At 35.0% G+C, this 26,263-nt stretch overlaps 1 protein-coding gene across 25 annotated transcripts in view; it reads right to left on the reverse strand.

Annotated features, from left to right (window-relative positions):
• The window catches only part of LCORL (ligand dependent nuclear receptor corepressor like), a 170,199-nt gene that overhangs the window by 53,087 nt on the left and 90,849 nt on the right, over positions 1-26,263 (reverse strand). For all 25 annotated transcript variants that reach the window (XR_011446609.1, XR_011446607.1, XR_011446608.1 and 22 more), the window contains one exon: positions 2,608-2,859. Coding sequence is in view for 22 of the 25 variants with exons in the window: in XM_069593754.1 (XP_069449855.1) it covers positions 2,608-2,859 (252 nt within the window). In the remaining 3 variants the exon portion in view is untranslated. The remainder of the gene's footprint in view (positions 1-2,607; positions 2,860-26,263) is intronic.

Here is a 26,263-nt window from a genome sequence, read left to right on the forward strand (position 1 = left end):
TTATCTGTGCCTCATTTTGATATCAAGATGGTAGTAATATTTCTCTTTTCTTTTTTTTAAAAATAGTCTTTAAAAGATAAGAATTATCTATTGCTTTAAGTTACCTGCAACACCATTTGAGATAGTAATTTTACAGATGTATAGGTTAGACAATCCACAAATTGTCCACATTAGTTATGGCTACATTATATGGGATTTACAGATTATAGCATCTAATTTGAATAAAATAACTGACAAAATGAACAGATGACTTAAATGTGTATTGTTGCAAAATTACAGAGTAAGAATAATGTAAAAAAAGTAAGTACTAGCAAAAAACAGACAAACAAAGGCAGAACTAATCCTGCTACTACTAATATGACCATTTTATTAATTATATCATAAGGTATGGACAGTGAAGTCAGTCCAAACATTTTTTTAGGTCTTAAGAAACCATATGAAGTAAGGATTTATACCTTGTATTATTACTAATGAAACACTCCAAAGCCTATACTGTGTGACACTGAGAGTGAAGTTGCCATGATTAGCAAGACATGTGAAAATGGTTTATAATATCTTTATTTCAACCTTAAAAATATTAATTTGTGAAAATATTAGTACATATAAAGTACTGATGTGCATACATACACACACTGATGGGCATGCACACACAAATGCATCAGAGGTTATGTGATCTATTAAAAAAAATTGGTATGCAAGTAGGCAAAGTTAGAGCTTACCAATTTCTACCACAGCAGAATAGTTTTATAAAAGAGGATCTAATTTTCTTACTCTCTGCTTAAAGAAATATAGCAGCTTTCCATGGTTGTAAGAAAAGAAAAAATCCTTAATATTTCCTATATGTTTTTCTCATAATCTTATATTTTTTTAGTCTCACCTGTAGTAACTACATTAATTATTTCCTACATACATACACTTGGACATGCCTTATCACTTGAATTCACTGAATCACAGAATATAAGAACTAGAAATTTACTTTAAAAATGTCATCTATTCCAACCAATCAGCTGATGCTTCTGAATGCCTCTAATGATAAGGCAAGCAGGGAATCATTTTTCTCATTCCCCTTTAAAAAAAAAGTCTGATCCTTAGAAATATTCTTTCTTATATGGATCTAAAATCTATTTCCACCTAATCTCTACGTAGTGATCCTAAGTCTACTCATTGGGCCATTCAGAGAAAGTTCAGCCCTACTCTAGTGAATAACAATATACATTTTAGAGACTTCCAAGGTTTCTCTTCTGTGGTAGTATGGAACAAGAAATAGAGTATGGAGGGACTAATGTTTGAGTATCTTTTATGAGGTGGTTATTTTATATTTAACTTTCATATTGCCTCAATGAGTTTGTTATATTATTGCCAAGTAACAAGTGAGGAAATTAAAACCAACAGAAAGTTAACACTTCATGTAATTTAAGTAGCAGAGCAGGGATTTCAACCACAAGTCTGTGACAGACACCAAACTATGTTTAAGTCTGTTTAGAACACTGAACTGCTTCCCACAAAGGAGAAAGATTTAAGAGAAGGTGAAACATGGAAATGTAACACAAATAAGCATCAATACTAAAATTTCCATACTTTCTAACTTTCAAAATTCAATGTATTGATATATTTTGCCCTTAAGCTTTCTATTCAAATCATCTTCAGCATTCCTTTCTGTCTTATAACCAACCTGTCTTAATATCTCAAATTTCTCATATCTTTCTACATAAATAAACTCATACAACCTAAAATTAAGGAAGCAAAGAGAAAAAAAGTATTTCCATATTTCAGCCTCTCTCAATTTTAATCTGTTTTACACATTGAATAGATGATCTTCTTTAAATACTCAGTAATGTACAATGTACTCTTCTCTAGAGCCTCAAACACCACATTGCCTTCTGCAATCAAACTTAATGCTAACATTTTTCTGGTTTCGAGGCCTGACAACACTATACCTAATTTGTATTAACAAAAGCTATTTGTTCTTTCTTCTCTAGGCAAACACTTATTTGGCATCCTCCACTGAGCGACTGAACTGAACTGAACAAGCACTTTAAGGCTCTTCCTTCTTTTCCTCTGAGAATCACAATTCTTCCTTTAAATAATGATCAGATAAGATCAGCACAGCTTCATCATTCATGCTTTTGAAAAATGTGTCTCTCTATATAATTATTTACATTATGTTTATCAAGGTATTAACTTTTCTCTTTCCCTAGTGACATCATAAACAATTGACTATTATCCATCAATGTTTTATTTTTGACCTAAGTGTGAAAAACTGAACAACAAAAGTGCTTAATGAATGTTCTCAGCTGTACATTATAAAAATTCATTTTTATCATATACATCTTTTTATTCATATACTTTCCTTCTAGGTTGCTTTTAGGATTCTCTCACCATACACTTTATTGTGAAAAGAGGGTAGAGAAACTTTCACTTCTCCATTTATAAACAAAGACAAATGTAATACAAAAGTTTTAATTTAACACTTCTCTCTAGTCCATGTTACAGACTAATTCAAGTAGTATTACTTTTAAATTTCTCTGTGAATATATGGTTATATATATACTAAAGAATATTAAAACATAAAATCAAACATCACATACACACACACATAAATCTTACCTTGCTGAGTATTTTGTTCTTGCATTCGATTCACAGTGAGGTCTAAGGGGCCTTCCTGCTCTTCCTGAAGGGAGTTTTCTGCTTGATTCATTTGGATACTTTTACATATCAGACTTGGTCCAATTGAACCATTTCTATTCTCTTGAATTTTACCACTTTTTGAAATATACTCAATTGCAAACTGACGTATCATCTTTTTCATTAATTCCTGAGCAACTAGGGGAATGTTAGGATCACAGTTCTGAGGAAGATCTAGGGAAGAAATAAATACAGTAAGAATTAAAAAGAGAATACAAAATACCAATGTTTAAATTTATCTTAACTACAAATTAATGATTTCAGAAGTCTCAGAGGAAGTCCATAATTGTGAATGGTTTCTGGAACTTAGCAACAAAAACCTTGTAGATTTAATTAGTATTACGAGAATATATTAACCCTTAACTTGGCTATTTATTTCTTGAAAATAAACATTTTTGGTCCCAAATTAAAATATAAAGAACTAGACATAAAAGGAGACAGCTTATTTTCAGAGTTTTAATTCAAATGAACTGCAAAAGATATTAGAACTTAGTATGTGAACATAAATTGTACATATAAGTAATCAAGCAATTTTTAATATAGTAGACTAGGTATACAAATTAACTATTAAAGAAAACGTCTAAACTCTGTTGTTTATTACCATTAATCCTGTCAAATATGGACTTCGTATAGGGCCTGAATGTTGTCAAGGATTTTTTCTTTCTCAACTTTTCATATCAAGAAATTTCAGTCATAAAGAAAAAATTAATCCTACAATGACACAGACAGCCTCAACCAAGATTCAAGAATTGTTAGTATGCTGCCATATTCACTTTCTTTTTACCTTCTGGTTTGTAGAACTACTGAAAAGTAAATTGCAAAATTATGGCATTTCACTCCTAAATATTTCAGTACTCATCCACTAAGATTCCCCTATAGAAACAGTAATACCATTATTGAGAGTCTTAATCAGTCCTTGATCCCAAAACATGTTGGTCATCTATAACCAAAATAAAGGTAGTCATATACATTTCTGCTTAAAACCTGTACAAGAGGTAAAAACAACTAAATTATTTTATAGTAAGAAGTATAGAATAAATAATTTATAAACACAGTATATAATAAATAAAAAAGAGTACTGATATTGGGTGGTAGTGGTGGTGGTTTTTCCACAGACACACTACTGGTTTCACCCCAATCCTTTTATTTACCCTGCTCCTTCAGAGGTAGAATGACTGGTGAAATGGGAAGGATGACTAAGCTTATCTGGTTAGGCTCTGTACTTCCTCTTCGGAAGTGGGCCTACTTCTAGAGTTATTAATTCGCTGCTCATTACCACCTCAACTCTTACCCAGACAAATCAGTGTTGTGTGAACAGACCTGCCTTGATCCTGAGCTGTCTGAGACTGAAGGCTTATGTCGTCTTAGCTGGAGCGCCTAAGAGATCTGAAGGCAAATCTTCCAACCAGCAACTATTTTTATAAAGGTGAGGAAAGGCAACAAACTACCTCCACCATGACCACAATCATATCTGATTAGCAAAATGTGACCTAAACCGACATCAATCTGTTTACGGTCTTGCTGAAGTACCAATATATTTGATTATAGGGTGCTTTTTTGGATCTGCTAAAGATGTTGGACATGACTGAAGTGACTTAGCAGCAGCAGCAGCAGAGATATTACACAATAAACATCTCCTTAATATTAGCTCTTTCAAAACAATTTTGAATTCTGAAGAAAACATTTGAGGAGGGATTATGGGCTTATAAAAAAAGGTAATATTTAATTCTCATATTTATTCTTTGTTTAGAACCGAGTAGGGAAGAGAGGCACTAGTTGTTCTAGAGTACTAAAAAGAAAGACTTGCCTATACACTTGACCCTTAAACAACATGAGTTTGAACTGTAGAAGTGCACACAGACATGAATTTTTTTCCCAATAAATATGCACTACAGTACTACACAATCCATAGTTGGTTCAATCTGTAGATGTGGAACCCCAAATACAAAGGGCCCACTATAAAGTTAAGAGTTTTGACTATGCAGAGGGTCAGTGCTCTGAACTTCCATGTTGTTCAAGGGTCAGTTGTATATATTATATCCCCATGGCATATTTATTTTAAAACTAGAGGTTTGTACCTCTTCATTTCCCCCTCCTCACTTATTCATCCTCCAACACCCTTCTCTCCTCTGGCAACCACTTGTTTGTTCTCTGTAACTGTGAGTCTGTTTCACTTTGTTTTGTTTTTTAGGTTCCACATGTAAGTGAGAATATATAATACAAGGTATATGGCCCATGGTATTGAAATAACTTTGTATGGGGACAGACTGTTACTAAATTTATTGTGGTGATCATTTCACCATGTATGTCAAATCATCCCATAGTATACCTGAAATTAAAATAATATTGTACATCAATTAAATTTTAATGAAAAAAGACTCACAGATTGAAATCTTAGCCATCTTTATAAATTTAGGTTAGTTACACACCACTCCATATTTTAGTTTCTTTGTTCATAAAATGGAAATAACAGAACTTTGGAAATCATAATAGGGCTTGCTCACAGGGTATTTTAAGATTATATGAGATTGTAGATAAAATACTGAGTTCTTATACTTGGCATTTTTAATAACTGACATTAACTACACTGTTATCTTAGATTGCAGTGAACATAAGAAGAGAAACAAGATTCAGGCTGAGCAGTTAAGAAGATTCAGGCTGAGCAGTTAATCATAAAATGTCAACTAAGTTGAAGTATTAACTAGGTTAATATACGTACAGTATTAACTAACGTGGAAAATACAAAGGACATAATTTCTAAGCCCATGTGATATATTCTGATTCTGAACAGACAGTATTAGCATATGTAACCTAGCTAAAGTGATTTATAACAAAGCAAGAGATTTCTATGTTACACAGAAAGATTCCTAATTAATGTTATTTCTCAATGACTTCCTTCGGAATCCTTGAAGGTGTTCGGCAAACCATTTCTCCATCATTTTTCAAATCTAATCTTGCTTTGCATTATGTGTTAAAAGGAGATACTGGATTTACTTCTATGTATTTTGGTTAACTGACCTGTAATTTACTGGCTAATGTCACTTTATAAATTCAAAATGATTAAATTTATAAAAAAGGGACAGAAATATGATCACATTCATATCATATGACTAGAGCTACACTTTAGAGTTGAGTTTAGAGCTCATTCATCTACTCAGTTTTTGCTTGTTTATATTAGGAATACATCTATGTGTAAAACCAAAAGACTTGGCAAACAGCAAAAAAACAAATACGATTTAAAAAGATAAAGAGTTAAAATGCTGCTCAGTTGCTAATTAGTTAGTGAGCCTTCTAGATTTCTTGCACAAGTGGTCACAATTACAAACAAATGAATTAACTAAAGATCTTGGTCAGGGATATACGCTCAAATGGTTTCAAAAGTTAGGCAACTAATAAACACTGGGTTGCCACATGGAAATGGTATGCCCCTAAGAAGACAGAAATAATTTATTTTTGCCCCATCTCTTTATTTTAAATTTAACAAATTCAAGAATTTAGCAAGTTCTTTGCGGTGCCCAGTTTCAAGATGATTCTTAATGATTCCCACTTCCACCTCCTGGTCTCCAGTGTTGCAGAGTCCCTTCCACGTTGTATGAAGGGTGAAATGTGAGATTAAAATAACATATTGCAAAAGTGTACGTCACTTCCAAGATTAGGTTATAAGAGAATATGGCGTCTATCCTGGATACTCTGAACACTGATGTTCATTATCACTCCCTTCTATTCTGCCCTCTTGCTCTCTCATCACTCACTCTGGAGAGAGTTGTACTGTGAGTGGCACTGCTCACAAGAGAGGAACTGAAGTATCCTGCAAACAGCAGAATGACTGAATATGCAAAAAGATGCTCAACAGCAATCAACTCCCAAATGACTGAAAAGGGAAACAACATACCAAAAGTATGTGATGAAGCTAAAACAGTGATTAGAGAGCAACTTACGGCAATAAATAGAGACATTTAAAAATTCAACTCAACCTAGCCCTCCTTAAGAGAAAATGATTTGAAAATTAAACCCAAAGCAAGAATAGAGGAAGAAATAAATAAAAAGTTAGAGCAGAAAATATTAAATAGGAGAAGGGAAAGGCAAGACAAGGTAAGATAAAAAGAAGATCAATAAAACCAAAAATTGATTCTTTGAAAAGATTAAAAAAATTGACCAAGAATAAAAATAAAGATTTAAATTTGTAAAATTAGAAATGAAGGAAGAGCTATCACAATTAACATTAAAGAAACACAAAAAAGTAATATAGAAATACTACAGGAAAAAAAGCTACACATCAACAAATTAGATATCCTAGATGAAAAGGCCAAATTCTTAGAAAGACAAAAACTATCACACTCACTCAAGAAGTAATAAAAGGCTTGAACAGACATACAAGTAAAGAGACTGAATTAGTAGTCAAAACTCTTGTCACAAAGAGCCCAGGAACAGATAGATTTACTGGTGAATTCTATCAGACATTTAAGAAGAATTAAAACTAATCCTTCAACTCTCCTATCAAACAGAACCTAGCAACACACAATAAAAAAGATTATACATCAATACCAAGTGGGATTTATCCCCAAGGTGCAAGGTTAGTTTAACATATAAAAACCAGTCAAGCAATATAATATAACATGTTAAGGACAAAAGCCACATAATAATCTCCATAGACGTAGAAAAGCACTTTATAACCTTTTCATGATAAAAACACTGAACAAACTAGGAATAGAAGGAAATTACCTCCATCTAAGAAAGGGCATCTATGAAAAATCTACAGATAACATCATACTTAATGGTGAAAGAGGGAAAGTTTCCCCAAAAATATCAGAACAAGAAAAGGACATATGCTCTTACCATTTCTCACCATAACGCAATGTTGTATATAGGAATTTCTAAGGAATCCACACACACAAAATTTTAGAACTAGTTAAGTTCAGCAAGGTTACAGGATGCCATGTCAATATACAAAAATCAATTTTATTTCTATACAATGGCACTAAGCAATTCCAAAATGAAATAATTAGGAAAATAATTCCATATACAACATATTACAAAGAAGAAACATAAGTCTGACAAAGCATAAAGAGAACCTAAATAAACAGAAATACATCCTGTGTTCATGGACTGGAAGATTTAATATTGTTAACATGATAATATTTCCCAAATTGATCAACAAATTTAACACAATCTCTCTCAGAGCCCTAGCTGGCATTTTTATAGAAACTGACAAGCTGATTCTAAAATGCATATCAAGATGCAAGGAATCCAGAATAGCCAAAACAATCTTGAAAAAGAAATTAATTGGAAGACTAGCAATTCCTGATATCAAAACTTATTAACAGTGTGATAATCAAGCCTAGGTGTTAAGGGCATAAGGAGAGACATATAGATCAATAGAGCAGAACTGAGCCCCAAGATAAACCCTTAATTTATTAAAAAAATTTTTTTTTCCCTCCCTTCATTCCTTCCTCCCAGGATTGCCTTCTTCCAAACTATTTTCCTAAAAGAACAGAAGGAGATCTACAACAATAATTCATTCAACAAAATCCCTGAGAACTTATTATATGCCAGGAACTAAGCTATTTTCCAGGAATTCAGGATGAACAAAATAGACAGTCTCAGCGCTCATGCGAAGATCACATATCTTAATCTATTTTTGTTAAGAGTACCAAGAAAATTCAAGGAAGAAAATAATTGTCTTTTCAATAAGTTTTGCTTAAGACAACTGGATATTTATATGCAAAATAATGAAGCTGGACCTCTACCTCATACCACATAGAATAATTAGCTCCAAACTGGATTAATGATCTAAACACAGGACCTAAAACTATAAAAATCTGAAAGAAAACATAAGTATAAATTTGCTTATAAACAAGTATAAAGACCTTAGATTAAATCAGTGATTCCTTAGATCTGACACTAAAACACAAGCAATGAAACAGATATAAACAACTTGATTAAAATTTAAAACGTTTGTACTTCAAAGGAAATTATCAACAAATGAATACAGTCCACAGAACAGGAGTAAATATTTACAAATCACATGTCTGTTAAGGGTCTACTCTCCAAGTATATAAAGAACTTTTATAACCCAATAATAAAGAAACAAATGTCCAATTAAAGAGAAAATGATTTGAGCAGGCATTTCTCCAAATAAGATATTACTAATGACCAGTAAGCACATGACAAGATGCATTTCCCTAAAGCACATTAGTCTTTAGAGAAATGCAAATCAAAACCAGAATGAGATATTACTTCACACCTAGAAGGAGAATTATAATAAATGCAGATAACAAGAGCAACTGAGGATGTGAAGAAATTTGAGTCCTCATACACTGCGGGTGGGAATGCAAAATGGTGCAGTCTTTTGGAAAATACACTTTGATAACAGAATGCTGGTGGTGGTTTAGTCACTAAGTTGTGTTGCGATCCTGTGGACTGTAGCCCACCAGGTCCTCTGTCCGTGGGATTTTCCAGGCGAGAATACTAGAGTGGGTTGCCATTTGCTTCTCCAGGGGATCTTCCTGACCCAGGGATCGAACCCAGGTCTCCTGCATTTCAGGCAGATTCTTTACCAACTGAGCTATGAGGGAAGCCCTTGATAACACATTAAAAAATGTAAACAAAGGATTATCATATGACCCAGTAAATTCCACCTCCAGGTATATAACCAAGAAGACTGAAAACACGTTCAGTCAAAAATGTGTATGAATGTTCACAGCAGCATTATTCGTAACAACCACAAATTAGAAACAACCCAAATGAACATCAACCGGTGAATATATAAATGTAGTATATTTATACAATAGAGTATTATTCAGTCATAAAAGGAAACAAAGAACTGACATGTACCAGAAGAATGAACCTCAAAAGCATGCTAAATGAAGGTTGCGCATAGTACAACTGCATTTATATGAAATGTTTAAAACAGGCAAGTCCAGAGAGATTTGTTAGTGATTGCCAGAGACTGAAGAAGAGTAGGAGAAGGATAAGGAATGGGTGCTAATCTAATAATGGGTTTTTTAAGGATGAAGAATATATTCTACAGAGAGTGGTAATGGTCACAAAACTTTGTGAATGAGTATACAAAAAACCACTGAATTTTATACTTTAACAAGTAAATTTTATAGAATGCAAATTATATCTGAATAAAAAAAAGAAAAATAGGAAAAAAGGATAAATTAGAGTGGAACTTCGTGCCTAAAGGGCAGATTCATGAGCCATAAAGAATTATTCTTTAATATCTAATCAAATAACTTCCAACATCTGCCCAGCTGGATTTCAGAATTGCTATGGAACAGTGATCCCTGTGTGCACCCGATTTCCCCACTTCAAACAGGATTGTTTACAAAGGTTAGCCTATGCCTGTCCTAACACTGTATGTTGGGTGTGTATGGGCAAGTAATTTGTCTTTTCACTTTTAAAGGGCTACAGACCAAGAGAAACTATACCAAAGGAACTACACCCAAGGAACTTCATTTGTATATAAACTAAATTAGATAACAAGAGCATGATTTTTTTTTTAGTTTTTTATTTTTTAAATTTTAAAATCTTTAATTCTTACATGTGTTCCCAGACATGAACCCCCCTCCCACCTCCCTCCCCATAACGTCGCTCTGGGTCATCCCCATGCACCAGCCCCAAGCATGCTGTACCCTGCGTCAGACATAGACTGGCGATTTAATTCTTACATGATAGTATACATGTTAGAATGCCATTCTCCCAAATCATCCCACCCTCTCCCTCTCCCTCTGAGTCCAAAAGTCCGTTATACACATCTGTGTCTTTTTTCCTGTCTTGCATACAGGGTCGTCATTGCCATCTTCCTAAATTCCATATATATGTGTTAGTATACTGTATTGGTGTTTTTTTTTCTGGCTTACTTCACTCTGTATAATCGGCTCCAGTTTCATCCATCTCATCAGAACTGATTCAAATGAATTCTTTTTAACAGCTGAGTAATACTCCATTGTGTATATGTACCACAGCTTTCTTATCCATTCATCTGCTGATGGACATCTAGGTTGTTTCCATGTCCTGGCTATTATAAACAGTGCTGCGATGAACATTGGGGTACATGTGTCTCTTTCAATTCTGGTTTCCTCAGTGTGTATGCCCAGCGGTGGGATTGCTGGGTCATAAGGTAGTTCTATTTGCAATTTTTTAAGGAATCTCCACACTGTTCTCCATAGTGGCTGTACTAGTTTGCATTCCCACCAACAGTGTAGGAGGGTTCCCTTTTCTCCACACCCTCTCCAGCATTTATTGCTTGCAGATTTTTGGATCGCAGACATTCTGACTGGTGTGAAGTGGTACCTCATTGTGGTTTTGATTTGCATTTCTCTAATAATGAGTGATGTTGAGCATCTTTTCATGTGTTTGTTAGCCATCCGTATGTCTTCTTTGGAGAAATGTCTATTTAGTTCTTTGGCCCATTTTTTGATTGGGTCGTTTATTTTTCTGGAATTGAGCTGCATAAGTGGCTTGTATATTTTTGAGATTAGTTGTTTGTCAGTTGCTTCATTTGCTATTATTTTCTCCCATTCAGAAGGCTGTCTTTTCACCTTGCTTATATTTTCCTTTGTTGTGCAGCTTTTAATTTTAATTAGATCCCGTTTATTTTTGCTTTTATTTCCAGAATTCTGGGAGGTGGATCATAGAGGATCCTGCTGTGATTTATGTCTGAGAGTGTTTTGCCTATGTTCTCCTCTAGGAGTTTTATAGTTTCTGACCTTACATTTAGATCTTTAATCCATTTTGAGTTTATTTTTGTGTATGGTGTTAGAAAGTGATCTAGTTTCATTCTTTTACAAGTGGTTGACCAGTTTTCCCAAAGCATTTCCCCTAAAGTCAGGAACAAGACAAAGGTGTCCACTTTCACCACTACTATTCAACATAGTTCTGGAAGTTTTGGCCACAGCAATCAGAGCAGAAAAAGAAATAAAAGGAATCCAAATTGGAAAAGAAGAAGTAAAACTCTCACTGTTTGCAGATGACATGATCCTCTACATGGAAAACCCTAAAGACTCCACCAGAAAATTACTAGAGCTAATCAATGAATATAGTAAAGATGCAGGATATAAAATCAACACACAGAAATCCCTTGCATTCCTATACACGAATAATGAGAAAGTAGAAAAAGAAATTAAGGAAACAATTCCATTCACCATTGCAACGAAAAGAATAAAATACTTAGGAATATATCTACCTAAAGAAACTAAAGACCTATATATAGAAAACTATAAAACACTGATGAAAGAAATCAAAGAGGACACTAATAGATGGAGAAATATACCATGTTCATGGATCGGAAGAATCAATATAGTGAAAATGAGTATACTACCCAAAGCAATTTACAAATTCAATGCAATCCCTATCAAGCTACCAGCCACATTTTTCACAGAACTAGAACAAATAATTTCAAGATTTGTATGGAAATACAAAAAACCTCGAATAGCCAAAGCAATCTTGAGAAAGAAGAATGGAACTGGAGGAATCAACTTGCCTGACTTCAGGCTCTACTACAAAGCCACAGTCATCAAGACAGTATGGTACTGGCACAAAGACAGACATATAGATCAATGGAACAAAATAGAAAGCCCAGAGATAAATCCACACACATATGGACACCTTATCTTTGACAAAGGAGGCAAGAATATACAATGGAGTAAAGAGCATGATTTTTGAGATGATACTATAGAAAGACTTCTGGAAGTCTTGGTCAGGGGTGAGTATATTTTACATATGGAAGACACATGAATCACCAGAACCAACTGATTCCAGCTTCCTTGTATTCACTCCTTTGTTAAGTATTCTTCTACACTGAAAGATAATGCTATTATTTACCAAGAGAGAGAGCTGCTCTTAGGATCAATCTAAGAATATCTGTGTAGGTTGTCTCAATTATGAGACTGTCAATGTGGAAAATGTTGGTCACTAATTCAACAAAAATTTTAAAGGCCAGGATGATGGTTTCTGTTATCTTCTCTTTCTCCATCTCCATTTCCCTTCTATGTTTGATATATATTAACAACAATTAACAGTGATATAGCACTTTATATAATATGAAGAGCTCTAACATACATTGATATCACTTAATGACAAATATATTAGATCAGAAAATGATACAGTGAAAGGTAAGAAGGGATGTCTTACAGCACTACTGACAGTGTACAGTTCTTGCCCTTGCCTTTTATTCTTCCCCAGTTATTTTATTTTTAAAAATTTCAATCTTTAGAAAAGTTGAATGAAGAATACAATGTACTTCCACAAAATCTTACCTCTATAGATTCAACTACTGACCTTTTGTTTCATTTGATTTACATATAAACTCACACACAGAAGTTATTTATGGGTGAAGGATTTGAAACCTGTAGATACCATGAAGCTTTAACTCTAATTGAGTAATAAACAACAACATTATGGAACATAACTATAATGCCATCATCCCTTTCAAAAAAATTAACACGAACAATATTGTCCCTAACTCTCCCCCATATCTCCTTTACAGCTTTTTCTTCCCCAACCTCAGGCTGCAATCTAGGGTTCCATATTGTATTTGACTGTCACGTCTCCCTAGTTTTCTTTCCTGTTTTTTAAGACACCATTTATCTTGTAGTATTGTCCTAAAGTTTGGATTAGCTCCATTAAGATTTCAATTCAGGTTAATCATTTTTGACAGGCAGTACACAGATGGTACGCTTAATGTATCATACCAGTTCATCCCAGCATTAGTAATGTTGATCACTAGCTTTAAGGTGGTTATCCAATAAATATTTCCATTGTAGAGTTATATTTTCACCTTTGTAATTAGTAATCTATGGAGTAATATTTTAATGTATTGATAATTATCCTCTTCCCCAACAATCTGGTATTTGCTAAATGGTTTTTGTATCAACTGGTAATCTCTGCCAGAACCAACTGGTATATAGTGGTTACAAACCAGTAACTTTTTTAAGTCCACTATTCAACAACAGTTAGGACTGGACATGGAACTACAGACTGGTTCCAAATAGGAACAGGAAGTATGTCAAGGCTGTACTTCTTTGCTAGCTTCTTTAACTTCTATGCAGAGTACATCATGAGAAACACTGGAAGAAGCACAAGCTGGAATCAAGACTGCCGGGAGAAACATCAATAACCTCAAATATGCAGATGACACCACCCTTATGGCAGAAAGTGAAGAGGAACTAAAAAGCCTCTTGATGAAAGTGGAGAGTGAAAAGTTGGCTTAAAGCTCAACATTCAGAAAAAGAAGATCATGGCATCTGGTCCCATCACTTCATGGAAAAAGATGGGGAAACAGTGGAAACCGTGTTAGACTTTATTTATGGGGGCTCCAAAATCACTGCAGATGGTGACTGCAGCCATGAAATTAAAAGACACTTACTCCCTGGGAGAAAAGTTATGACCAACCTAGAAAGCATATTGAAAAGCAGAGACATTACTTTGCCAACAAAGGTCCATCTAGTCAAGGCTATGGTTTTTCCAGTTGTCATGTATGGATGTGAGAGTTGGACTGTGAAGAAATCTGAGCACAGAAGAATTGATGATTTTGAGAGTCCCTTGGACTGCAAGGAGATCCACCCAGTCCATTCTGAAGGAGATCAGCCCTGGGATTTCTTTGGAAGGAATGATGCTAAAGCTGAAACTCCAGTACTTTGGCCACCTCATACGAAGAGCTGACTCACTGGAAAAGACTCTGATGCTGGGAGGGATTGGGGGCAGGAGGAGAAGGGGACGACCGAGGATGAGATGGCTGGATGGCATCATTGACTCGATGGATGTGAGTCTGAGTGAACTCCTGGAGTTGGTGATGGACAGGGAGGCCTGGCGTGCTGTGATTCATGGGGTTGCAAAGAGTCGGCCCGACTGAGCAACTGAACTGACTGAACTCAACTGATTCATTCTCTATTTTTCTGTAGCATTCTTTAAAAAAAAGAAAAAAGGAAAAAAAGAAATGCCTTCTCTTCTGTGACCCCCACACCTTTTTTGGTTTTGTTTCTTTTTATCACAACGAGAAAGAAACACAGATTGTTTCTTATTATCTAATATGTTATCTAGGACTTCATTACTCACTTTAATGCACAAATGATTCCAAATCTGGCCAGTGGAAAGCCCTTCATACTGGGCCTTATATATTTTTGATGTATCTTGAGGACTTCCTTTTTTTTAGCATATAAAAATGTTCCTTGTCCGTTTTCTACTTTTCCTGTCCCTGACTTGGAATCAACCACATGTCCTATTTTTGCTATTTGTGGTAAGTGAAAGTTGTTTAGTTGCGCCTGACTCTTTGAACTATACAGTCCATGGAATTCTCCAGGCTAGAATACTGGAGTGGATAGCCCTTCCCTTCTCCAGGGGATCTTCCCAACCCAGGGATCAAACCCAGGTCTCCCACATTGCAGGCGGATTCTCTACCAGCTAAGCCACAAGGGAAGTCCAAGAATATTGGACTGGGTAGCCTATTTCTTCTCCAGTGGATCTTCCTGACCAAGGACCAAACTGGGGTCTCCTGCCTTGCAGGGGGATTCTTAGCCAACTGAGCTAGCAAGGAAGCCTACTTGTGGTAGGGACTGGCGTAAGTGTGGTCATTGCTACTGCAGTGTCACTGCTTTTAGAGTTTTATAGTAGGCAAAGTTAATAAATCCTAAAATATATATATTCAAATCATTAGTTCATATTGTTACCTCTATAACCATGGAGTTCTTCTCTTTCCCCATTCCATAGTTTTATTCTCTTAACAGTAAAAACTCACAAAATTACCACACCAATACAATGACTAAAATATGTTTATCCTTAAAATATATCTCACTGAGAACACAGAGTACTATATTAGTAATCTGAGTTAATTTTTTGTATTATCAATATGAAATACAGTTAGGTTCATTTGCTTTTTTGTTTTGCCGAATCGCATCCTTCTTGATTTTATTTTTTTTAAATGCACAAAATTAACGTCTCAAAACTCAAAAATATACAAGTCTCCAAAAAGGTTCACTATTTTCCACCACTCCCAAAGTAACCAAATTTCTTCAGTTTCTAGTTTATCCTTTTGTGTTTCTTGTATAAAAATAAGAAAATGCTCATATATTCTTTCCTCTTCTGTCTAAAAGATTATTAATCAGTTCAGTTTAGTTCACTTGGTCAGTCGTGTCTGACTCTGCGACCCCATGGACTGCAGCACACCAGGCTTCCCATTATCAACTCCCAGAGCCTGGTCAAACCCATGTCCATCAAGTCAGTGATGCCATCCAACCATCTCATCCTCTGTCATCCCCTTCTCCTCCACCCTTCAATCTTGCCCAACATCTGGGTCTTTTCCAAGGAGTCAGTTCTTCGTATCAGCTGACCAAAGGATTGGAGTTTCAGCTTCAGCATCAGTTCTTCCAATGAATATTCAGGACTGATTTCCTTCAGGATGGACTGGTTGGATCTTCTTGCAGTCCAAGGGACTCTCAAGAGTCTTCTCCAACACAACAGTTCAAAAGCATCAATTCTTTGGCGTTCAGCCTTCTTCATGGTCCAACTATCACATCCATACATGACTACTGGAAAAACCATAGCTTTGACTAGATGCGCTTTGTCAGCAAGGTAATCTCTCTATTTTTAATATGCTGTCTAGGTTGGTCATAGCTTTTCTTCCAAGGAGAAAATGTCTTTTAATTTCATGGCTGCAGTCACCATCTGCACTGATTTTGGAGCCAATCAAAATAAAGTCTGCCATTGTCTCCATTGTCTGCCCATCTATTTGTCATGAAGTGAGAGGACTGGATGCCATGATCTTAGTTTTTTGAATGTTGAGTTTTTTAGTGTTTTTTTTTTTTGAAGGATAATTGCTTTACAGAATTTTGCTGTTTTCTGTCAAAGCTCAACATGAATCAGCCATAGGTATACATATATCCCCTCTTTTGAACCTCCCTCCCTGAATGCAGAGTTTTAAGCCAGCTTTTTCACTCTCCTTTCATTTTCATCAAGAAGCTCCTCAGTTCCTTTTTGCTTTCTGCCGTAAGCATGGTGTCATCTGCATATCTGAGGTTATTGATATTTCTCCCGGCAATCTTGATTCCAGCTTGTGTTTCTTCCAGCCCAGCGTTTCTCATGAGGTACTCTGTATCTAAGTTAAATAAGCAGGGTGACAATATAATGTAATGGCCTATATGGAGTAGAGTTCCCTATGCTATACAACAGGTTCTTATTAAGTTATCTATTTTATATATAGCAGTGTGTATGAAAAAGTGAAAGTGACAGTCAGTCCTGTCCAACTCTTTGCAACCCCATGAACTGCAGCCTGCCAGACTCCTCTGTCCGTGGAATTCTCGATGCAAGAATACTAGAGTGGGTAGTCATTTCCTTTTGCAGGGGGTCTTCTTGACCCAGGAATTAGATCTGGGTCTTTGTGCTGCAGACAGATTCTCTACTATCTGAGCCACCAGGGCAAGTCCAGCAGTGTATATGTCAGTCCTAATCTCCCAATTTATCGCTTCCCCTCCCTTATCCCCTGGTAACCATCAGTTTGTTTCTACATCTGTGACTCTACTTCTGTTTTGTAAATAAATTCATTTGTACCCTTTAAATTTAGATTTCACATATAAGCAATATTACATATTTGTCTTTGTGTCTTTACTCAGTATGACAATCTGTAGGTCCATCCATTTTTCTGCAAATGGCATTATTCCATTCTTTTTTATTGCTGAGTAGTATTTCATTGTATATATGTACTACATCTTTATCTGATTCTCTGGTGGATCAGGTGATAAGGAATCTGCCTGTAATGCAGGAGACCTGGGTTCAGTTCCTGGTTGGGAAGATCCCCTGGAGAAGGGAATGGCAACCCACTCCAGTATTCTTGCCTGGAGAATTCCATGGACAGAGGAACCTGGCAGGCTACAGACCATGGGGTCACAAACAGTTGGACATGACTGAGTGACTAACACTTTCACTTAAACTAAATCTTTATCCATCCCTTTGCTGATGTATACTTAGGTTGCTTCCATATCCTGGCTATTGTAAACAGTGCTGCAATGAACATGAGTGTGGTGCATGGATCTCCAGGTATATGCCCAGGAGAAATTCCTGGGTGGAATTCTTGCGTCATATGCTAGTTTTATTTTTAGTTTTTTAAGGAACCTTCATACTGTTCTCCATAGTGGCTGTGCCAATTTACATCCCCAACAACAGTGTATGAGGGTTCCCTCGGGACCTTAAATTTTTATGGTCTGAAAAATTTCATGAAACATAGAGATTAGCTGATCTTAGAAAATTTGGTAAAATATAACTTTTAAATTTTCTGAGTTAGTGCTTTTGTTGAGGGTTCTTCATACTTATTCCTATTTCTTTAAAAAAAAAGGGAAAAAAAGGCCTGTTTAAGTCTTCTAGTTTTTCAGAGACAATGTTGGTAAACTGGATTTTCCTATTAATTATCCATCTCACCTAAGTTATACAGAACAGAATCTATGACTTTTTAAACTTTCTGCTTAAATGATTATTTCTCCCTTGTCATGTCTTCTGTATCTCTCCTTTCCCCCTCTGTACTAACCTCTCTCCTGTTACTACCCTGCCAAAATTTACCAAATTTTCTAAGGTCAGCTAAACTCTATGTTCCATTACTAGTACTTTTCTATTCTGTGGCCTTTTCTAAAGAACAAACTTTTTTTCTATTTATTTTTTAGTCAATGTTTTTCTGTCCCCTACCTTAATAATTTTTGCTTTCATCTCTATTATGTCCTTCCTTGATCATTATTCTGATTTATTTTGTGATTTTTCTTTTAGGGTGGGGGATGCACCATGCAGCTTGCAGGATCTTAGTTCCCTGCAGCGGAGGCATGGAGCCCTAACCACTGGATTGCCAAGGAATTCCCACTTTGTGATTTTTTTCCTTGCTTTTCTGATGATAATTCAACTTCTCATTCTTTCACCTTTACTGATAAAAATATTAAAGGCCAAATGTTTTTAAAGTCACTATTTTAACTATATCCCCTAGATTCCTACATGTAGCTTTTTCATCATCAGTATAGTTTAAAGAGATCCTATACTCTTTTTCTTCCCTCTCACATTAAAGTTTTTGTTTTTTTAAAAATAATTTTATTTATTTATGTTTGGCTGTGCTGGGTCTTTGTTGCTGTGCAGGCTTTTCTCTAGTTGAGGTGAGTGGGCTTCTCACTGTGGTGGCTTCTCTTGTTGCAGAGCATGGGCTTTAGGGTACTCAGGCTTCAGTTGCTGTGGCACACAAGCTCAGCAGTTGCGGCTTGCAGGCTCCAGAGCACAGGCTCAATAGTTGTGGCACACGGGCCTAGCTACTCCATGGCATGTTGGATCCTCCTAGAACAGGGATGGAACCTGTGTCTCCTGCATTGTCAGGTGGATTCTTTACCTTGAAAAAAATCAAAGTCTTAGTCATTCAGTCCTGACTCTTTGCAACCCCATGGACTGTAGCCCACCAGGTTCCTCTGTCCATGGAATTCTCCAAGCAGGAATACTGGAGTGGGTAGCCATTCCCTTCTCCAGGTGGTCTTGCCAACCCAGGGACTGAACCCAGGTCTCCAGCATTGCAGGCAGATTCTTACTGCTTGAGCTACCAGGGATGCCACTTCTTTATCCTAAAGCTTCTTAAAACAATATTTACATTGTAGGTGAACATGACTGGTTTTTGCTGCTATTATTCATTTCTGTCTTTACTGTATTATGATGAAAAATTAATTTTGTAATGTTTCTACGTTATGCACTCATTCAGAATTTCTTTATGATATAGTATATAAATTTTCTGTGAATGTTCCAGATGCACTTAAGAAGAAACAGTATTATCTGAGGACACAGTTAAAATTGTATCCATAAACTATTATTTATTATTTACTATTATTTAATATATAACAACTTATTTACTATCATTTTAGGTCTTTTGCATCCTTACTTACTTTAGATCCACTTTACCAATTAGTGACATGTTAATACTCTCTGAGTGTTTGTCCTTTACCCTGAATATGCTCAAGTTTCTGCTTTATGAAGGTGGTTGCTATATTATTTGGTACATAGACATTAATAAATGCTATGTCAATATTATGAGTTAAGGCCCTTAACCAAGCCTTTTGTCCTCAAAACAATCATGAGGATGTAATTTGGTATGCAAGAGAAATATTTGAGTACTTCAGCTTTAATTGTACAGAATTATTTTTTAAAATGTCTAACCTAAAGGTTAAATTTTCATAAATGAAAACAATTTTATTCCTTCATCAAGGGCATTCTTAATAGCTCCCCCTCTTTTTTTAACACACTGTGTGTGATGTTGAAGAACACAAGGACTACTAGGTACAGTTTATTGTCCCTGGCTTGATTTACACTAGGGTACCAGTAATTTTCCCCAACATTGCTTTTGTACCATTAGTGTAAATGTCAACACAGCAAAAGTGGCAAATAACACCTTAGAATTCTTTTTTTTTTTTTTAAGTTCTGACCTTGCAGATTCCATGAATGAGTCTTAGAGACCCAAGAGTCCCATGTATCACACTTGGAGAACCACCAAACCTAATATATTTTTATCCCATAAAAACAGTATTTTTAGTTTAGTCACTAAGTCATGTCTGACTCTCTGCGACCCTAAGGACTGTAGCCTGCCAAGCTCCTCCATCCATGAGATTTCCCAGGCAAGGATACTGGAGTGCGTTGCCATTTGCTAGAAGGCAATATAGAAGAATTGCTGGAAGTATATCACTGTAGTAAGATACACCTGGAATCAAATTCCAGCTCTGCTGAATACAGGCTATATAGCATTGTATAAGTTACTTTGTAAACCATAATTTCTTTCTCTGTAAAGTGATTCTCCACATACTCTCTAAAGGAGTTGCTTCCAGGATTAAATGAACTAATATATAGACAGCACTTACCCAATGCCTATTACATAATCCTCAAAGAGTAATGGCCTAATTATATAAGTTTTATATAATGTAGCTATTTGCTACAATCCCTATCAGGAGAAAAATATCAAAGACAATAATCTGAGAAATTTTTTTAGAACAAAATCTCTAAAAATGAGCAATATCCTTGAAGTACTAATTTCTAGAATTTTAGAATGTGTAATTTCAGATATCAGCATATTGTGACATTTTAATTTTAGTAGTCTTTTTTTTTCAAAACAGACCTTTTAACTTTGTCTATCTTCTCTATTTTATCTTTGCATTTTGTTTCACAAGTTTTATTCAATATTCTTTGCCTTTCTCCTACTTATTTAGGGTAACTTAGAAAAAAAAAACTTCAGTTAGATGCTCCACTCACTATTAAAATTCCAATCCTTTTCTTAAGTAAAATAAAAATTTAAGGCTGTAAATTATCTTCTACTAAATCCTATAAGCCCTATAAGTTTTAAAATGTATTTTTAACACCATTTAGTGCCAAATATATTCTGAAAATCATTAGGATTTCTTCTTTATCCCATAAATTTCTTGGAAATGTTGAAAATTTCCATACACATAAACTTCTTCATTTAAAACATCTTTTTGTTACTGATTACTATCTTAACTGAACTGTACCAAGAAATATGGTTGTATGATACCAGTTTTCACTTGCTGATAACTTAATGGTACAGAATGCAGTCAGTTTTTGAGTATACTTAAAAACATGTTTACAACATTTATAAATTTGTAATGGTTGGGTTCAGGTTTCTAAGTATGTCCTTTATCTCAAAATTATTAACTATGTTGTTCAAATCTTCTTCCTTCTCATTAACTTTAGGCCTGTTTGACTTAACTAAGATCTTAAATTCTGATATCCTCCTTGTACTTTTGATAATTCTATATCATATTTTCAGGTTATTTGAAGACATAATATCTAAAAATTTCCCTAACCTGGGAAAGGTCCAATAAGCAGAAGAGAGACCCATATAAGATCAACCCAAAGAGGACCACAGGGCTTCCCTGGTGGCTCAGAGGTTAAAGTGTCTGCCTGCAATGCAGGAGACCCAGGTTCAATCCCTGAGTTGGGAAGATTCCCTGGAGAAGGAAATGGCAGCCACTCCAGTATTCTTGCCTGGAGACTCCCATGGAGGGAGGAGCCTGGTAGGCTACAATCCACAGGGTTGCAAGAGTCAGACACGACTGAGCTACTTCACTACTTCACTAAAGAGGACCACACCAAGACACACTGTAATTAAAATGACAAAAATGAGAAATAAAGAGAGAATATTAAAAGCAACAAGGGAAAAGCAACAAATTGCATTCAAGGGAACACCCATTCAGCAACCAGCTGACTTTTCAGCAGAAATTCTACCGGCTAGAAGACAATGGAATGATATAACTATGAGTAATGAAAGAGAAAAACCTAGAGCCAAGAGTATTCTACCCACCAAGGCTTTCATTTAGATTTGACGGAAAGATCAAAAACTTTAAAGACAAGCAAAAGCTAAGTTCAGCATCATCAAACCAGCATTATAAGAAATGTTTAAGGTACTTCTCTAAGTAAAAAAAGAAGAGGCCACAACTGGAAACATGAAAACTATAAGAGGAAAATCTCACTGGTAAAGGCAAATATACAGTAAAGAAATGAACCATATACAAAGGTAGAAGGATAAAAAAGATAAAAGTAGTCAAATCATCTATATCCCTAATAAGTAATTAAGGTACACAAAACAAAATGATGCGAAATATGATTCAAAACAGTAACTGTGGGGGGAGGGGAGCAAAAATGCTGAGGTATTAAAAATGAATTTGAAATTAAGAGATCAGCAACTTAAAATAACCAGGCATATATACACACACCTCATGATAATCACATATCAAAAGATACATTAAAAAAAAGAGAAAATAATCCAAACACAAAGATAGTCATCACATCACAAAGAGAAACAAAGAAGGTAACAGTAAAGAACTATAAGAACAACTCCAAACAACTAACAAAATGGAAATAAATAATTTCTGTCAACAATTAGTTGGTACACACTGAGTCAAAGTGAGAGGATGAAAAGGGTACTTCACGCAAATAGAAACCAAAAGAAAGCTGGAGTAGCAATACTTGTATCAGACAAAATAAATTTTAAAACAAAGACTGTAGCAAGAGACAAAGAAGGACATCACACAATAATCAAGGGATCAATCCAAGAAGAATATACAGTAATTATAAATATATATATGTATCAAACATAGAAGCCATCTATATACATAAAATATTAAGTCACACACAAAGGGATAAATTGACAGTAACAAATATGTACAAGAACTATATAAAGAAAACCACAAAACTGATGAAAGAAATCAAACAACTGAATAAATGGAGAGAGATCCCATGTCCACAGACAGAAACTCAATATTGTTAACCTGTCAGTTCTTTCCAACTTTACAGATTCAATGTAATCCTAATCAAAATCCCACAATATCTCATGGGTATTGATAAACTGATTCTTAAGTTTATATAGAAAGTAAAGGACACTGATTAGCCAATCCAGTAGTTAAAAAAAAAAAAAATTGGAGAACTGATACTACCAACCTCAAGAATTACTATAAAGCTACAACAACAAGACAGTATGATAATGAACACAAATAGACAGATCAGTCGAACAGAATAGATCACCCAGAAATAGGCCCACACAAACAAAAGTCAACTCATCTTTGATAATGAAACAAAAGTAATCAAATGTAGAAAGAACTATCTTTGATAGCAGAACTGAACAACCACATGCAAGGAAAGAATCTAGAAACCGACTTTTCATTTTTCACAAAAGTGAACTCAAAATAGGTCATTTAATTTCACATTTCTCTTACTTTAAAAAACTATTCAGTAGATGGCACCAGACGCCCTTTAGAATAAGGAATTACAGAGGTACTACTTATAATGCTTAGTTCTAATGTTAATACATGCTTTGAGGTTGCATTTATTTATTAATGAATATTATGACTTATGCTTTTGAAAAACGTTACAGACAACTAAATTTAAACGCAAATCATATTATTCCATAAGTAGGTAAGTAATCATGAAAATCCAGGAATGCAGATCTGACAAATTAAGGAACAATAGTAGTCCTACACTGTAGGCAGATTTTTAAAAGTGCTATATTAAGCCATTTAAAAACCAAATTCAAATTCACATTTTGACAACTACACAGCATGTCCATTTGGCACTTCTTGACTACTAAGAGCAAGTGCCTAACTGGGAAATTTTCTCTGTAGAAAAAGCTGTCACACTAAACATCCATCAAGGCTCTTAAAAATTCATTTTCTCCTCAACCTGGGACAGAAAAAACTATTCTACTGTGTCTTCCTAAAATGCAGAGGATGAAAACATGTTAACTACCTACCAAAGAACTACTGCTGTCCACCCCTCTGGGATTCAACCTGACATACTCAAATTGCAGTTTTACAGAGAACAAATGATGTAGCCCTGACTTCTAAAAAATAATCTCCTCCCTTATCTTCTTAATTTATATCACATTAAAGTGGTCCTATACAGGTGCTAGGGAATTATGTATTTTACCTACTGCTGCTTAGTGGCTCAGTCGTGTCCGACTCTTTGCGACCTCGTGGACTATAGCCCACCAGGATCCTTTGTCCATGGGGATTCTCCAGGCAAGAATACTGGAGTGGATTGTCATGCCCACCTCCAGGAGATCTTCCTAATCCAGGGATCCAAACCAGGTCTCCCACACTGCAGACAGATTCTTTACTGTCTGAGCCACCTATTAATGGAGACCAAATACCATATACTGCCGTTTTGGTGGAGATAGGAGAGAAGGGATAGAATAAAGAAGAAAATCAAAGAGGTATCTGAAAAGAAGAGTAAAATGCATTATTTTTCCAAATTAAGAACTCAATTCTCGGAAAACAAATTATCAACTAGGCAGCATGTGGCTAAAATAGTAATAAAACCAAATATATTAACTTTTAATTATCATTATAGAGTTCTGCACAATAGAGAATTGTTATTTAACATTTATTTCCAATTAAAAAAAAAATCTACTCAGTGTCCTGAACAAATAAAATGTTAGAATGTAACTGTAGTTGCAGAACAACAGTTCATTCTTAATGGAATGAAATTAAATTTAGGTATACACACACACACCACCCCCCACACACACATACACATACAGAGAGTAAATGAAAACCAATCTTGGAAGTGAATCCCCTGAAAGTCCATTATATACTACTAGGTAATATAAAAGCATGGCCACTGATGGATCTCTGATTTGTCCATAAAATACATGTGTTAATCTCCTGGGAAACACTGGACAATATATAGCATAGTGATTTCCACACTTTCATATTGTAATTACCAACTTATTTAAAAGATATGCAAATAAGAGGTAAGGTGCTCTCCCAAATTTTATGAAGAGAAAGTAGTATCAATTTGAAACAAATACAAAGGAATTTTTTCTTTAGTTTACAGTCTCATTTCAAGTAAATATATGACTTTTATGACTTTTTAAAATGTCAAAAACAGCTTCTGTATATTTTGCCAACTTTCAGGACTACTAGACTTCAGGATCTATTGACACCAGATGAGACAAAATCTAATCCAACCACATAATTTCACAGAGAAGAGAGCAAATTTTTAATGTTATTTTTCATCATTTCATAATCCATTATATAAATTTTGTAATAGTCCATAATTTATATATAGGGTTAAGAATTTATAAAATGACACATTCTGTATGACTTTTAATCCCTCTGAACAATTTAGAGTATTCATCCTCCTTTTATGCTGGGTATCCAATTCCTTGCACCTATTCCTTAGTACCAAACAAACACTGTTCTGGGATAACATTCTAACCATTTTAAAGTTTCCAGGGAAATTTTGCCAACACTCTATTGCAACTTTTTATCACAGGCTGTTAACACTGCCACTGTTGACGTAGTTCAACAAAACAAGTTCTAGCATCCATACTATATAACAACTGGAAAAAACCTTTTAGAAGAGGGGTCTGTTAATAAGAAATGTTATCTTCTGCAATCACTGAACTATTAACATATTATTAGGAAAAATAATTCCTTAATATAAATAATAGTATTAACATATCTAACTTTTTAAAGCATTTGTAAGAAAAGAATTTAAGAAGAACATGGGCTAACTGAACTGCTCAATTTTTTTATAAAACACCTGATTTTCATTAATAATTTAATCCTTACTTTACTGAAAATCTATCATAAGAGGCAATAAATGGAATTATGTTACAGACTTAGATTTTTCCTTTTCCTCATCACTCTCCAGTTATCACACTTAGCAAGTATGACACCTAGAACATTAGTAGAAAAACAGCAGCATATACACTCACCTCCACAATTAAGAGGTAGTTAAAAGCTATATAAAAGAAAATTCCTAAGTCATTATAATAATTATTAACTGATAAACCTAGTCACATTTTTTTAAATAAAAAGAGGAAATAAAGAGTGCAAAAGTAGAACAAAGTCACAGTCCAGTTCAGTTCAGTCAGTCAGTTGTGTCCAACTTTTGTGACCCCATGGACTGCAGCACGCCAGGCTTCCCTGTCCAGCACCAATTCCTGGAGCCTGCTCAAACTCATGTCCATCGAGTTAAGTGATGCCATCCAACCATCTTTTCCTCTGTGGTCCCCTTCTCCTCCTGCCCTCAATCTTTCCCAGCATCTGGGTCTTTTCCAATGAGT

Source organism: Ovis canadensis, chromosome 6, assembly GCF_042477335.2.
Source record: "Ovis canadensis isolate MfBH-ARS-UI-01 breed Bighorn chromosome 6, ARS-UI_OviCan_v2, whole genome shotgun sequence".
In the NCBI taxonomy this organism is placed as follows: Eukaryota; Metazoa; Chordata; class Mammalia; order Artiodactyla; family Bovidae; genus Ovis; species Ovis canadensis.